The following is a 13,945-nucleotide window of genomic DNA, read 5'->3' on the forward strand; positions in this document are numbered from 1 at the left end:
CCAAAGGAAAAAAAATGTGAGAATTGGATCTGATTTCTTAATCGGCTCAAATGGCCCAAGAGAGATCTGATGTGGATAGTGGGCTGTATCCAAAAATAATGGCCCAATATAGATGTGTTATTAATATTACTTGATTGCCCTTAATGAAACATGCAATGTTAATAAAGAAAGGGCAGGCTAAGGTAAAAAAGACAATAGGATCCTGCTTTAATAGTATAGATGTTACAGCTCCCACCTCCCCTATAATACTTTTTATTTATTTATTCAACACGTATTTTTTATTATCAAATTTTGAAAATCTCTTTTTCTTCCTTTCTTTATTTTCGCGGATTTGAATTTTGAATGAGAGGAAGGATCTATCTGTTGGTTTTATGAAAACAAGAAAAATGCAAATGTCACAAATGTGTTTATATTAAATACATTTACTACAGTCTACAGAGTTCATAGTATTGCAAAAAAAAAAAAAAAAATCAAATAAAATAAAATTACGTACGAGAGACTTTATGGTTTAGTTCTATAAGTTTATAACTATAGTATAGCAAAATATGGAGAGGCACATCGGATTTGGCAAATATCATCATCATCAAGAACGTGCCACATAGTGTTACGGCACGATTCCGAAATATCAAATTTCTTTCTTTCTTCTCTTGATTTTCCTCATCAGTTACCTACGGATTAGGAAACATAGGCGACGAAAGTCCAAAGGGACGTGCCCAATTCTAAGTAAACCAAACAATAACGATCCACCACGTCACTGAGTGTCCCATCACAGAATCATAATCACACCAGTTGGTAGCTTCGTTGTTAAATTTCATGAATCATAGTTAGTAGTATGTCTATTGACTTTTAACTATGATCAATCCATTCACATTGTGTTACAAAAAGTCTATATTTGCTAACAAAGAAAAAGTCTTGAATATTTGGAAAATGTAATTTGTATTTCCAAACATTCGTATAATAATAATATTTGTTTGTTTAAACCACTCATTCTTTGAAACTGATTGTATGCATGCATGTGCGGAGATAGAATGAATTTTGCAACTCAGAGATTATAGGAAGTGATTGTGGAATTAAACAAAGAGAATAAACGAGAAAGTGGGAAAGATATGAAGTTCACCAAATCATTATATCTGAGAAGTTAAGATTACTACACATGCCTACCATTCCTACCAACTATTCACCAACCAGTATTATATTTGAAAATATTATCATTGAATTAATAACCATAATGATGGAAATCATAAACGAAAAAAAATCTACGACACTAATATCATCTCTAACCCAATACTAAAATTCTATTTTAGCGTGATTTTGACACCAAAACTTTCTCCAAATTTTTGGGTCCCTACAATACCAGCTAGGTTGGTTCGTTCCTTAGCTCTAGTTTTGCATCTGAACATGAGAGTCAATAACCTTATTAATCATGAATGAGATGTTGGGTTACTGGAAGACTATGATGTTTCCCCTGAAGATATACCTTTCATAAAAAGTTTGGCCATAAGCTCAGTTCATCGCCGCGACACATTCTGTTGGAACTACACTAAGAATGGCCAGTACACGGTTTAATCATGATATTGGGTAGCTCGTAATTTTTTGAAGGCTGGGGATGAGAAAGAAATACTGGAGCCCAGTATAACAAATCTTCAAGCCTTTGCTTGGACGATAAAAGCCCCACGGAAGATATGTCATTTTATATGGCAATTGATAATAGGTCATGTGGAAGTAACAAATAACCTGATAACGCGTAACATGAGATGCGATAACTATTGCCCACGATGTGGAGAACCAGAAGAATTTGTTACTCATGCAATTTTTGAATGCTCATCAGCTCTACAAGTTTGGGCCTTATCAGTGACGCCAACGAGCCCAAATATCTTCCATGTCCCGAGTATCTATGCTAATATGGATTATCTCTTCTGGAGAAAGAACAACATTGTCGAGCCATATTTAGACAGAGATCCTTATCCCTAGATAATCTGGTAGTCAAAAATGATAAACTTTTTAGGGGAATAGACAGAGATCCTTTGGAGCTAGTTCGCTATGCAGAAAGTGAGTGTCAAGCCTGGTTCAATGCAAACGAGATGGTGTCATCAACTCAACAAGACCATAGTATTGACGAAGCTCAAGTCTTAAGCTTGGGTAATATTTGTATGATAGACGAGCCATGGACATCTACAGCACAGTTCAGCGGGTGTGGATGGGTTTGGATGGACAACTTGGAGAAGGTTCAACTTATGGGGACACAGAATTATATTCGACGAGAGTCTGCCCTGCATTCAGAAGTGGAAGCACTGAGATGGGCGATGGAGAGTATGCTTCAGTACCCGACATGTCAAAGCTTCGAAACGGACTGAAAGGATTTGATTACCATGATTAACGAGCCTCATGCTTGACCAAGTTTTGCGACAGAATTTGAGAGGATAGAGAATCTGCAGATATGCTTCTCTGGCTTCAATATTACTCATATTCCACGAGCGCAAAATCAGCTTTCAGACTCTTTAGCTAGGATTGTAAAATCTTTCCATAGAGAGCTTTATTTATTGGTTGTTCTATTTCCGTCTCGTTGCCCAGACCACCTCAAGTTTGAGTAATAGAATAATCTTTCGTTGTAAAAAAAAAGACACCAAAACCTTCTCTAACCAAATACTAAAAATTATACTATTTTAGTGCAACACTATAATTTCACACCAAATTTGGTGTGACAATATTCTCTATGCCAAAACACTATTCACTTATTTTATTAATATAATAGAAAATTAAATAAATGACAAATATAAATATAAATATAAATACATATAATATTATAAAATAGTTTTAGTGTAAAGTTTGGTGTTGTGGTTGGAGAATAAAAAAAAATTAGTGCTAAAAATACACTAAAATAGTGTAATTTTGACATTAAAATAGTATTATGGGTCGAAGATGCCCCTAAACGTAATCGGTGTCTCCATTTTCCAAGAAGCTGCAGGCTAAATCAGAATGCTTATTGGGTCTGTTAATTAATATAAAAAAATAAAGTTGTCCCCAGCAATTTCCATGAGGTCCATTACGCTTAAAATTAAGTCATAGGTTAACAAATCTAGAGATGTTACGTACAGAGCAAGGAACTCGAAACCAAAAAAGTGTTCTGTCATCAGCCAGCCCTCGGAGAAGGAAACACAAACCTTTGGTATCAAGAAGAAGTTCTCCACTGAAGCTCAATTTGAATCCGACCATTCTTGGAATCAATCAGATGATACTTATCGTTGATTCTCCTATTACTCACAACATCACCAAGATTTATCACCACATATCCAAGAGTTTCCTGATATAGAGAAAAAGAAAACACTCAGTCAAGTTCTTGTTCTTGCTGGAACATCTTCAGATCGATTATAAAGATCTTGTATTATACCTTAGGATGCATATTTAAACCTATTCGTGAAGTAGTACTGATGACTTCAACGTGTAGCTTATCGTTTACGGGAGGCTCATCTAATGGAAATTGAAAATCTTCATCCCATCTTGGCTCTCTGTTTTTCTTCACACGCTGCATATCAAACCAAATATATATCAAAAACCTAGGGTCGGATTTGAGAATTAAAGGGCCAAAAACATTTTTAGATTCATCTTAATATTTTTTTTTTTTGCAATTTGGGTACCATGTCAATCTGTATATAAGCTTTTTAAAATTTTGGGGCCAAAACGAATGTTTCATCCTAATGTGCCTAGAACGAGCCATGCAAAATCCGTAAAATTAATGTTCTTTGCAGTTTTTGATTTTGAGTTTAAAAGTTTCTTTTGGTACCTTTGTTTTACGTTCTTCTCCTTTGAACATCAAACGAACAGAAGGGTTTGTGTGATATTTTCCTTCTAAATCTTCAGCTTCATGAACAATAACCACAAGTAACCCACCACCAGAAGGTGTGCCTTCTGGTGCTTTCTCTACTGCATTTGGATCATCTAAGTTTTCTGGAATGTCATCTTCTTTAAAGGGTTTATACTCCACTTCAACAACAAGCTGTCCACGCGATTTCTCGCTAACTGGCTCGTTTGGTTCCATGGATTTTAAAAGCTCAAGTGTCATGAGCTTTGGCTCCTCTGGAGTAAGGTCTTTAAGTTGAATCACGTTCTCGCTATCTTATCATGTTTACCAACCTGAGTTTGGTCAAGAAGATAGAAGGATAGCAAATGAGAGATCACCAAAAATGTGAATCTCAATAGCAAAAAAGAGAGAGAGTTATTGTTGTTGTTGTTACCTGTTCCCAGTCATAAACAATGAGCTGCAGCTCTTGGCTCTCTGGTTCTTTGACAACTAAATCGAACTCTTCATTCCACTCAGGATTTAGATTGCTGTGCTTAACAACTGTCTTCTTACCAGGAACTTTGTCACCTGAGAGTGTTAGTTTCACATAAGGGTCTGACCCACCGAGAAGATCTTTCTTCTTAAGCTTTATTGCCTTAATGACTTTCACATTAAGCAATCCAACAGGTTTCTTCATTGCTCTGCATGTCATGAGATTCAAGATTTAGCAAATACTCAAACAGAAGTAGAAGTGAGACTTTAAGTAGAAAAAGAACTTACTTAGAAGGATCCATTATCTGTACAGTCAAAGTCTTTGGCCATAGGTACATGTTTGCAACCTGATCTTTAATGAGTTCCTACAATAAGAAAATAATCAAGAAACGGTTCTTTTAGAGTTTAAGGTCCGAATAGAATGTTTGCTTGGACTGGAAGGAATCATTGTACCTGGACAAATCGGTATAGGCCGGGAATGGCCATTACGTCTGCACCAAGTAACTTCAGTCCAAAGTCTACTTGGGGCTGCTGAAGAAATCACATTTTAGACTCTCTATGTGTATTAAGGTGTTATTTGCTGCATTTAGATTAGACCTTATCCATGAGGGAGACAAATATGTTAGCAAAACAGGGGAAAGATGGGACCAATGGCTTCAGAGTAATCCTTGGAGTAGCAAATGCTTGCAAATCAACCACCTGATGATACAAACTTGCATTGCAAGTAATCACAAAAGATGAAAAGGCTTTTCTTGGAGATGCAGCGAACAAAAACTTACCTGGACAGTAGCTTTGAACCCAAATGCTTTGGCTGCAACAAGGATATTAGGGTTCCCTGCCCATTTCACTGACAACTCCATGATAATTTCTTTGTCATCAGTTGCATAAACTTTCATTCCTGCAAATAAGGGTGAGAATCAAAATAAACAACAAGGGAAGAAGAATCTTGAGAACAAGATTGTTTATTTGTAAGTGTTAAATAACACTAGGAGAAAACCTTGGAAAGTTGGTGGTAATGAACCCAACGTGAGCATTTCAAATTCAACTGAATCTATTTTGTAGTTTGGAATTTGTTCAGCAATAATTGGTTTTGCAATAGACTTGGTCATGTTGCAAATAGCCTGAAAACGTTATAGGGAACAATGTTTATAGTAGGGCTGTTCAATATGGTAAAACCGAACCGTACCGAACCGAACCGAACCGAAATAGACAATATTGTTTGGTTTTGGTATATACCATATAAACCGAATGGATATAATTTTATAAAAACCGTAGGATTTGGATATGGTTTGATATATAACCGATTAAACCGAATAAACCGAACAAAACCGACTAAAAATAGAAACATGTAAATATGTATCTATTTTATAACAATACATGAATATCTATTTGTTATATAAGTTAAATTTGTGTTAATAACTATTACCATAATGTTATAGTAATAAAGAACAATTTGTAAAACAATTGAACTATAATTAAATAACAATACATCGCAATTCAGATATCTTATTTTTAAGTTTTTTTTATATTTTTTGCTTTATTTTAGTATTCACTAAATTAGTATGAAGATTATAAATTTGATAGAAAATAATTAATAGAAAATTTTCATAACTTTTTCTTATCTATAAACAAACAGAGTTTCGTGTTCAATCGAAAAAGCATGACTTTAATGAACACTAAATATGGAAGAGTGGAAAAAATTTTCTTTTATGTTTCTGTTTTTTTTCATATTTTTATTTTCAAAATTTCAGGCTCTGGTTTTAATTATAGATTTGATTATTTTATTTGATGGTAGAAGCATTTTTACTTTTTTGTTCATTTATTTGAACATGTAATATATTTTTAATAAATGACTGTGTTGACAATATGACTCTAAAATTCATTTTATACGATCTCAAACTAAATAATTATGTTTTTTGGTATAAAATCGAATAAACCAAAAACCGACGGTATATAAACCGAACCGAACCGAAGTAAATATGGATTTAGAATGGTAGTTATATTTTACTAACCGAAATACCGAAAATCGAAAAAAACCGAACCTAAACCGAACTGATATCCGGATTGAACACCCCTAGTTTATAGTAACTGATCGGACTAGAGGCAAAAAAAAAACATGAAACTATGAAGAAGAAGAAGAAGAAGAAGACTTTACTTTGTTCATATAAGGCCACATATGGCCAATGAGCTTGTTAAGCCAATCAATCTACAAAGATTAGAGAGACTTTTTTTCAGTTTTTTAGACCATGCATATATGTTATCATTCAAGTAAAGAGTGTCTAAGAGGAAGTATAACATACACGATCAAAATCTGGATTTTTCACCCACAAAGGTATCTCAGGAAACATTGTTGCTATAGTCTCTGAATCTAACTCCACCAATGGCTTTATCTCAGGATCCTGATCATAGATTGAACAAAATAATATAAAAATAAATTAACCAATACGAACATTGTAAGAAGTTAAAAGAGCTCAGTTTCAAATTTTCTAACAATTTTAAAATTAATCCCCAATTCAACTTCCCCATTTTGTTTTGACTTTAAGAATCGAATATACTCACACACAACATTTTAAAGAAAATAAAGCAAAGTGATCGTATAATTTCATGCATGCAAAAATTATCAAATATATATAGGCAAGATTCGTCGCATTTTAACGGGAAAACAATCGTCGGGTGTCATGTTGAGAAATGTATTAAACAAAATATTTGAGAAGAAGATTGAAAGATGCCTGAACATCAGTAGACTGGTGATAGATGAATAAGTAGTAACCGATAACGATCCCGACCGTCGTCCCGAATCCGAAACCAAACGTACCCAATATTGTGCTGATTGTTCCCATCTCTCATCAAATTCAAATCTCCTGGAGAGGAATAAAAACTCTTCCTATTCTTCTTATTTAGAACTACGATGAAATTAAATATACAAAGAGGAAATCAATTGATGAAGGGGCATTACGTTAGAGAAAGTGAAGTCCCCGAAACCATATTTACTATTTTCATTCACTTGAGATAAATTTTATTTGAGACTTAAAAAACGGTGTGGAATAAGAAACTTTCAAGAGCGTTATGTACGGACTCTCTCTACTACGTCCATTTGTTCAGATGGATTTTATTGTTTCAATCAAACCTTTGCTTAGACTTTTCGTTTCCCATTTTTTGCGTAGTCGTTAATCTTCTATTTTAATGTGTATAACATTTTCTTTTCTTGTTTCCTACCATCTTGTTTTCTTAGTAGCGTTAAGATACATTCTTGTTTTATTAATCAACTAAAAAGCATGCTCTTATTAAAAAAGATCTTTAGTACACGATATTTATCCAAACGAACGTAAAAGAAAAACTTATCAACATCCGTCTACTATGACCATCTCCGAAAGACACTTTATTTTGAAGTTTTGAAAACTCTATATTTGAAGTTCAAAAGTGATTTACTCCAAAAGCAAAACATCAAACTTAACTTCAAAACTATTAATATTTTATGTTATGGTCCTATATTTGTCATAGTTAATTTGAATTCATCAAAATTTTATAAATAACTAGTACATATATATAGATATTCAAACAATATTAATAAATAAATATTATATTAAAATATAAAATTTTAAATATAAATAAGATAATTAATATTAAACTTCGAGGAAAATACCTTATTATTCCATAAAATTATTTCTATAATGCATATATGATCAACTAGTGTTTTTCAAAGTAAAAATGAATTATTCATTTTTAATATGTAGATTACGAGCTAAAAATTGTTGAATTCAGATGATATTAATACTTGTAAATACATTAGATCTGAACAAGGAAGTAAAAGAGAAAAATAAAATAATGCTAAAATATTTAACTTCTAACGATGATATTAATACTCGTGTATACATTCAATATGAACAAAAAAAGAATCGGACAAAAAGACATAAGAAAACAACAACTTAAAACGGGTTTAACAAATTAAAACGTTGTCTCAAAATGAAGGGGGGGGGGGAATATGCTCGGATGAAATGTGTGTCCCCCAAAGGCCGAATTGCACAAGCCCATTGATGGAAAATCCTTCCCGGTAAACTATTTCCGTTAAATCATCTCAACTTAAATGGACCCTAGAAAATGTTATATATTGGTATTTGATGTAACGACCAAGATGTATATCATTTAATATTTAGTCCAAAGTTTCTCTTTTATTTATAAAAGAAAAAAACATTAATGTGTATCATAAACATAGCTACTTGTGTTATGTTTACGAATTACCATGAAGTATACATTTACAGTTTGATATTCTGTATGTGTTATATCTAGAAGTCTAGAATCTATAAATACAGCCAACTTGTTTAACTATTTATATTTATATATATTTCCCCAATTGAAACCGGGGAAGTGACTTTAATCAAGTAGTTAAATGTCTACATTTGCATTCTTTCCTACTGGAGTTGACTCTATTAAATCGTGTTTTTTTCCACGTTATAGAGTTCGTTACGAATTGGTCTTAATGTCTTATCGATCCAACCGATGAAAAAAAATAAAAATCAGCAACTAAAACTAATGGTGATATGTTATGTAACATGTCTATAGAAATTTGATCCAAATGTCCGAAATTAAGGTAAAATGTTACTTGCCTCGCTCTTGATCACATGTCTCACGTCGATACATCATATTATAGTCGATATACTAGCTGGAGATAAAGAACGATCTTATAGGTTACATCCATATAGGTTGGATAGCAGAACGATATCTTGGATTGTTTATAAGTAAAATCATTATGCATATTGATCTTGTGGCGATTAATTGAGGATCTTAATTGACATTCGAAAGAAAAAGATTCATATACACGAACATAATGTTATTACAGTATACAGTTATTCAAGTTCCTTCGGGAACATCCGATTAAAAAAATATGCTATTTTAAATATTTGTTAATGCGAATGATCGACCATAAATAAAAGCTGATCTAGAAAACTAGGGTATTGAAGTCTATAAAAGTGAAGTACGTGGCCTTAGATATGGTCGGTGCAGAAAGTAGGAGTAATAATCATAGTGGAACACGTCATTCGCTAAAGCGACTCCAAAAGTAGAAATGCACTCTCGTGGCAATTCCACGTAAGCAAACCCTAGCTAGCAACTATGTACAGTATATGTGAGGATATTCTTGAACTTTTGTGTGTGCGCGCGCGCGCGAAGAATGGTGTATAAATATATTTTGCTTATAGATTATACAGTATATATTAGACGTTGGACTTGCGAGACTTTTCTTTCAGGCGAAAAGTTTGCCTGATCATCCCAACGTATAGGGTGGGTCGACCCTTGGTCAGAATTCATCGGAGCTTTAATTAACAACATAAATATAAAAGTGTCGAATAAGGGGGAAAGAAAATGACGAAAACGAATCTTATAACTATAAGAATAGTCAGTATATAAACTACATATATATGGTCAGAATGTATAAAAGTTTAAAAGTACTATAAATTAAGTCGGAGTTATGAATTTTTATTTTTTATTTTAACATGGAAATTCTGAGTTTTTAAACGTAAGATCTTGGATCCAACCATTGATAATACATGTGCAAGATATAAATATCTTTTCGTAGAAAATTCGAATTTGGGATCAATGGTGGTTCTGCAGCCTCTCCTCTTTTCTTTATTTTTTGTTTTTGTATTTTTTTGCTAAAATTCTTTACATTTTTTGTTCATACCTCTTTCCGAAAGACTCTTTGATAATTAACATGAAAGCTACTTATTAATTACGCTAGGTCGTGGTCTTGATAGATTATAAATATTATATACGATATGTAATATGCATCTTGTTTTATAAATTATAATATATGTGAAAACGGCTTGTGTTTGGACTTAAGTGCATGCAATTTGTATTAAATTTTGATTTCTGTGGTTGAAAATATGGAAGTCAACAAACAGAACCAAAGTTCTACCAAACACGCTGCAATGTATTATATTATATATGAGACAGAATGATGAAAAGAAAAGAGTAACCACACCTAACCATGATCATCCCAAAACAAGTAAAAAAAGAGAAGCTGTCATCATCCCGAGTATATATCTAAGAGTAAATAGACTTTTACCAAAAAAAAAAAAAAAATCCTTTAGACAATCGAGCTAACTACCATCCGTATAATCTACTTAGGTTCGACAAATATAATCTACGTGTTTTGATGTCCACGGTTCCACTTCCAGTTGCGCTTAATTCAATCGGTTATACAAAACATGTTATTTTGGTATTTTTAGATTTGAGAGGTTAAGTTAAAGCATTACGTTGTCAAAAGTGTATTGGTTCTTTTTTTTGTTGAACTGTGTGTATATTGATTCTTTCTGATAAAATAAGTATATTTAGAAAATTCATATCATCTATCTTGTAAGTTTGTGAAAGATCATTTTCATGTTTTTTTTATATCAAAGGACTTTGACAAATCATAACTAGAATATCAGCGGGATGCTCTTGACGTATGTTCAACTAGGTAGACAATTATAATTTGTTAAATGCTAATTTTTTACTATTTAGTTAATTTGTAGTTATAGTCGTCAACTGTGAATTGTCTATTTATATTAAAAACAGCCTCACCCATTAAAGATTTGGCAGTGCCGATTGGCTCAATCTCTAAGAAGGTATCATTAAGAAAATGACTAGTTTTTTATTTGCAGGACGTAGTTTTATTAAATAGTTTATTAGATTTCTAGCTAGTTCTTAATTGTTCAAATGGTAACATTAATTATAAATATACCCTATCATTTTCATTTCAATTAAAATTATCATAGTTTTTTTTTTGGTAAAAAAAAATTAAAATTATCATAGTTGATCATTACAAAACTGATCTTTACGCGATAAACAATATCGTAGTGATATCCTTGATGATTTCTATATTAATAGTGTCCGCTATATATAAATTAACTATTCGAAATCTTCTTCATTGGTAGTATTTTGATGGCAGGCACATGCAAACAATGCATGAAGAAGAGTTGAAGACCGACCAATCCTATTATGAAAAAACCCACGACAAGGATGATTGGCTGGTGTGATGCCACGTGATCAAGATCACGGTGACAGAATTGACTGGGGCCCGTACTTTCCCTCCACATGAGGTCATCAACGAAGAAAGCCACCGATGATACCGACGTGTATGGTCAAGATCTACCTAAGGCAGATCCCGTGTTAGACGGGTCAGATTCTCTCAACGGCTATTGTGATACTTATTTCATGATCCGACGGTTGATATTGAAAAGGCGGTGACCGCCCCACAGTGTTTGCCGGGACTTGTGCTGTGTTGCGCAAGTGCATTGTAAACTTTAAGCTATAATATTAATCTACTACGACATTTTTAAGTTTCAAATAAATAAATACTTAACAAAAATGAAACTCCATAATAAAATTAGACTTTTATTTGGTTTGTTCGTTTATAAAAGGAAACAGCCGTCCCAGTGCTTATCAACATCTGTCCTCTTGAGGTTAATTAGGGTTCTTTAGAGAGTAGTATATTTTATCAAACGATCCTTCGGATCTTGAATGGAAGTTTAAAAGTTAACACGTTTTGATTAGAATCTCTTCGTTTTCTCCTTTTTTGTTATTATAAACATTGAACTTTTATAAACTTATAGGGCTTTCGATCGTATTATTTGGTAGATCATCGCCACTAAAGCATATACAGAATTATTTTTCTCTGCTTTCCCTTGTTTTTAAGTTCAAAATTTTCTTTAAACCTGCTTCTTTAACAAAAAAAAAATATATACCACCTTTTCTTGAGATATCAAAGTAAAATTTTCATATTTTATCGATGGAAACAATATCTTTGCAACGTTCCCCGGGCAAACAAGTTTCTGGTTCGAGACCATACAAGAACCCTAAAAGAAGGAGTTCTCGTGGTTCGCTTTCAAGATCTGGAGGAAGTTTGACTCTTCCGATCAACCCAACGTCTTCTTGGGGATCTTCTCCGGCGCATCTTCCACCGCCGCCTAGCTACTCCCAGCCTCCTCTTCTCCCTCTTCCACGTGTCAACAGCTCTACTTTCCCTCTGCAACGCGTCAACAGCTCTCGACCACGTGTGAACAACTCTAGTCTCCCTTACTCTCAAACAAGACCAACGTCTCAAACACAGCAGAAGAAAGCAGAGTGCGTTAAAACTGTACCGAGACTCACTCGAACCGGTTCGGTTCCGGTCCGGTCTAACCACAAGCGTGATTTCCCGGAAGGATTTGATGGTTATCCCGGTCCAGCGATCATGTTATTATCTCCTCCCCCGTGTAGTTTGCCCATGCCTAGGTTTTCTATGAAACCGAAGCTTAGTTGCAACGCAGAAGCTGCCGGCAAAACTGACGTAGCCACCAATAACATACGTCGTGTTTTACAGCTACGTTACGGTCGATGATACTACAAATAAATTAAAGCCCATGGGCTTGGGTCTGTCTTGTTTTTAAAGTGATAGAACTCTCTCCTTTTTGTGTGATTTGCTAAGCCGTAAGTTTTTTTAAATAGGCTCTGTTGGCACAAAGTATAAGCCTTGTCGTAATATATTTTCTTCTATGTTTGTTTCCTTCTATAAGATTATTACCAATACTAAGACCTTGTTCTTTTACATGTTGCTGCAATTAGGGGTGCACATTTCAGTTAAAATTTAGGTTCGGTCTGGATTCCTTTTGGTTTATTTGGGTTTTAAAAACTTTAATTTAAGTCAAGCGAAATTAATTTGGTTTGGTTTCATTTGTGTTTTATTCGGTTTGATTTTGTTTGTGTTTCTTTAGTTCAATCGAATTAGTTTTTAGTTATATTCTAGTTCTGTTACGAAATATAATTAATAAAAAATAAAACAAATCATTTGACACTAAATTTTTATTTTTCATATTTAAATGTAAACCCAACATCACAACAAAAATGTATATAAAAAAATGTAATCCAATAATTTATAATATTATTTTTGAATTTAATATAAATATCATATGTTATTTTTCGGTTTCAGTGATAGTGGACAAGATTCGTATTCTTTTATTTTATAGTTAGTTGTGTTTTTTTATTTATATAGAAGTAAAATATATAAAATTATGCTTAATGTTTAGGTTAAATAATAAAATATCTTAAATCTTAAAATTAGTGATATCTTATTATCCTTAGTTAATCTAATCTATAATATAATGAGGCAGTTACTTTATTCCTGAGCCGCCACGTCAGCAGGTAAGTGGGTCCCACTTTATAATGAAGCAGTTACTTCATTCCTGAGCCGCCACGTCAGCAGGTAAGTGGGTCCCACTTTTAAAAAATGTGAAAAAATGTCAAGCATGTGGCTCGAACCCGGGTTATTGAGTTACAAACACCAACATTCATACCACTAAACTAAATGATACTTTGTACATCGATGGCCGAAACTAATATATATTTATGAAGGTCGGAAACCTTTGCTTCTTCGGTTTTCTCTGTGGGACCCAAACTTAATTTTTTTTTATCTAATGATTTAATAAATACTTTATAACTCACGTTTTGAAATGAGCTTCGTTAAAAAAAAGGTCTAATAGACCTCTTTGGTCTGTAAGCGTTCTCTTCAATGGAAGTTTAGGGCTTTCAATTTTTAATCATCGGTTCATGACTCATCTAAGAAACACAGATTGGTTCTTTGAGTTCCATGAATCAGTTTATCTTCTTTAGTCTCTACATCTTCCCATCTTTAATAAATTCATCATCGGTTCTTTTATTTTG

The 13,945-nt window shown here is 33.3% G+C and overlaps 2 protein-coding genes across 2 annotated transcripts; one reads left to right on the forward strand and one right to left on the reverse strand.

Moving 5' to 3' along the window:
• Positions 1–2,986: 2,986 nt before the first annotated feature.
• LOC106304305 (synaptotagmin-2) lies at positions 2,987–7,316 on the reverse strand. Its single transcript, XM_013740716.1, is given in 13 exon segments — positions 2,987–3,301; positions 3,389–3,523; positions 3,782–4,107; positions 4,110–4,131; positions 4,233–4,479; positions 4,559–4,635; positions 4,724–4,801; positions 4,868–4,969; positions 5,050–5,168; positions 5,268–5,391; positions 6,426–6,476; positions 6,571–6,669; positions 7,000–7,316. Coding segments are annotated over 13 exon segments (1,623 nt in total). The 5' UTR covers positions 7,111–7,316; the 3' UTR covers positions 2,987–3,169.
• Positions 7,317–11,635: 4,319 nt separating this feature from the next.
• Positions 11,636–12,835, forward strand: LOC106303859. Its single transcript, XM_013740202.1, has one exon. The coding sequence runs from the start codon at positions 12,036–12,038 to the stop codon at positions 12,624–12,626; it is 591 nt and encodes a 196-aa protein (XP_013595656.1). The 5' UTR covers positions 11,636–12,035; the 3' UTR covers positions 12,627–12,835.
• The last annotated feature ends 1,110 nt before the right edge of the window (positions 12,836–13,945 follow it).

The sequence above is a fragment of the Brassica oleracea genome, chromosome C7 (genome assembly GCF_000695525.1).
Source record: "Brassica oleracea var. oleracea cultivar TO1000 chromosome C7, BOL, whole genome shotgun sequence".
In the NCBI taxonomy this organism is placed as follows: Eukaryota; Viridiplantae; Streptophyta; class Magnoliopsida; order Brassicales; family Brassicaceae; genus Brassica; species Brassica oleracea.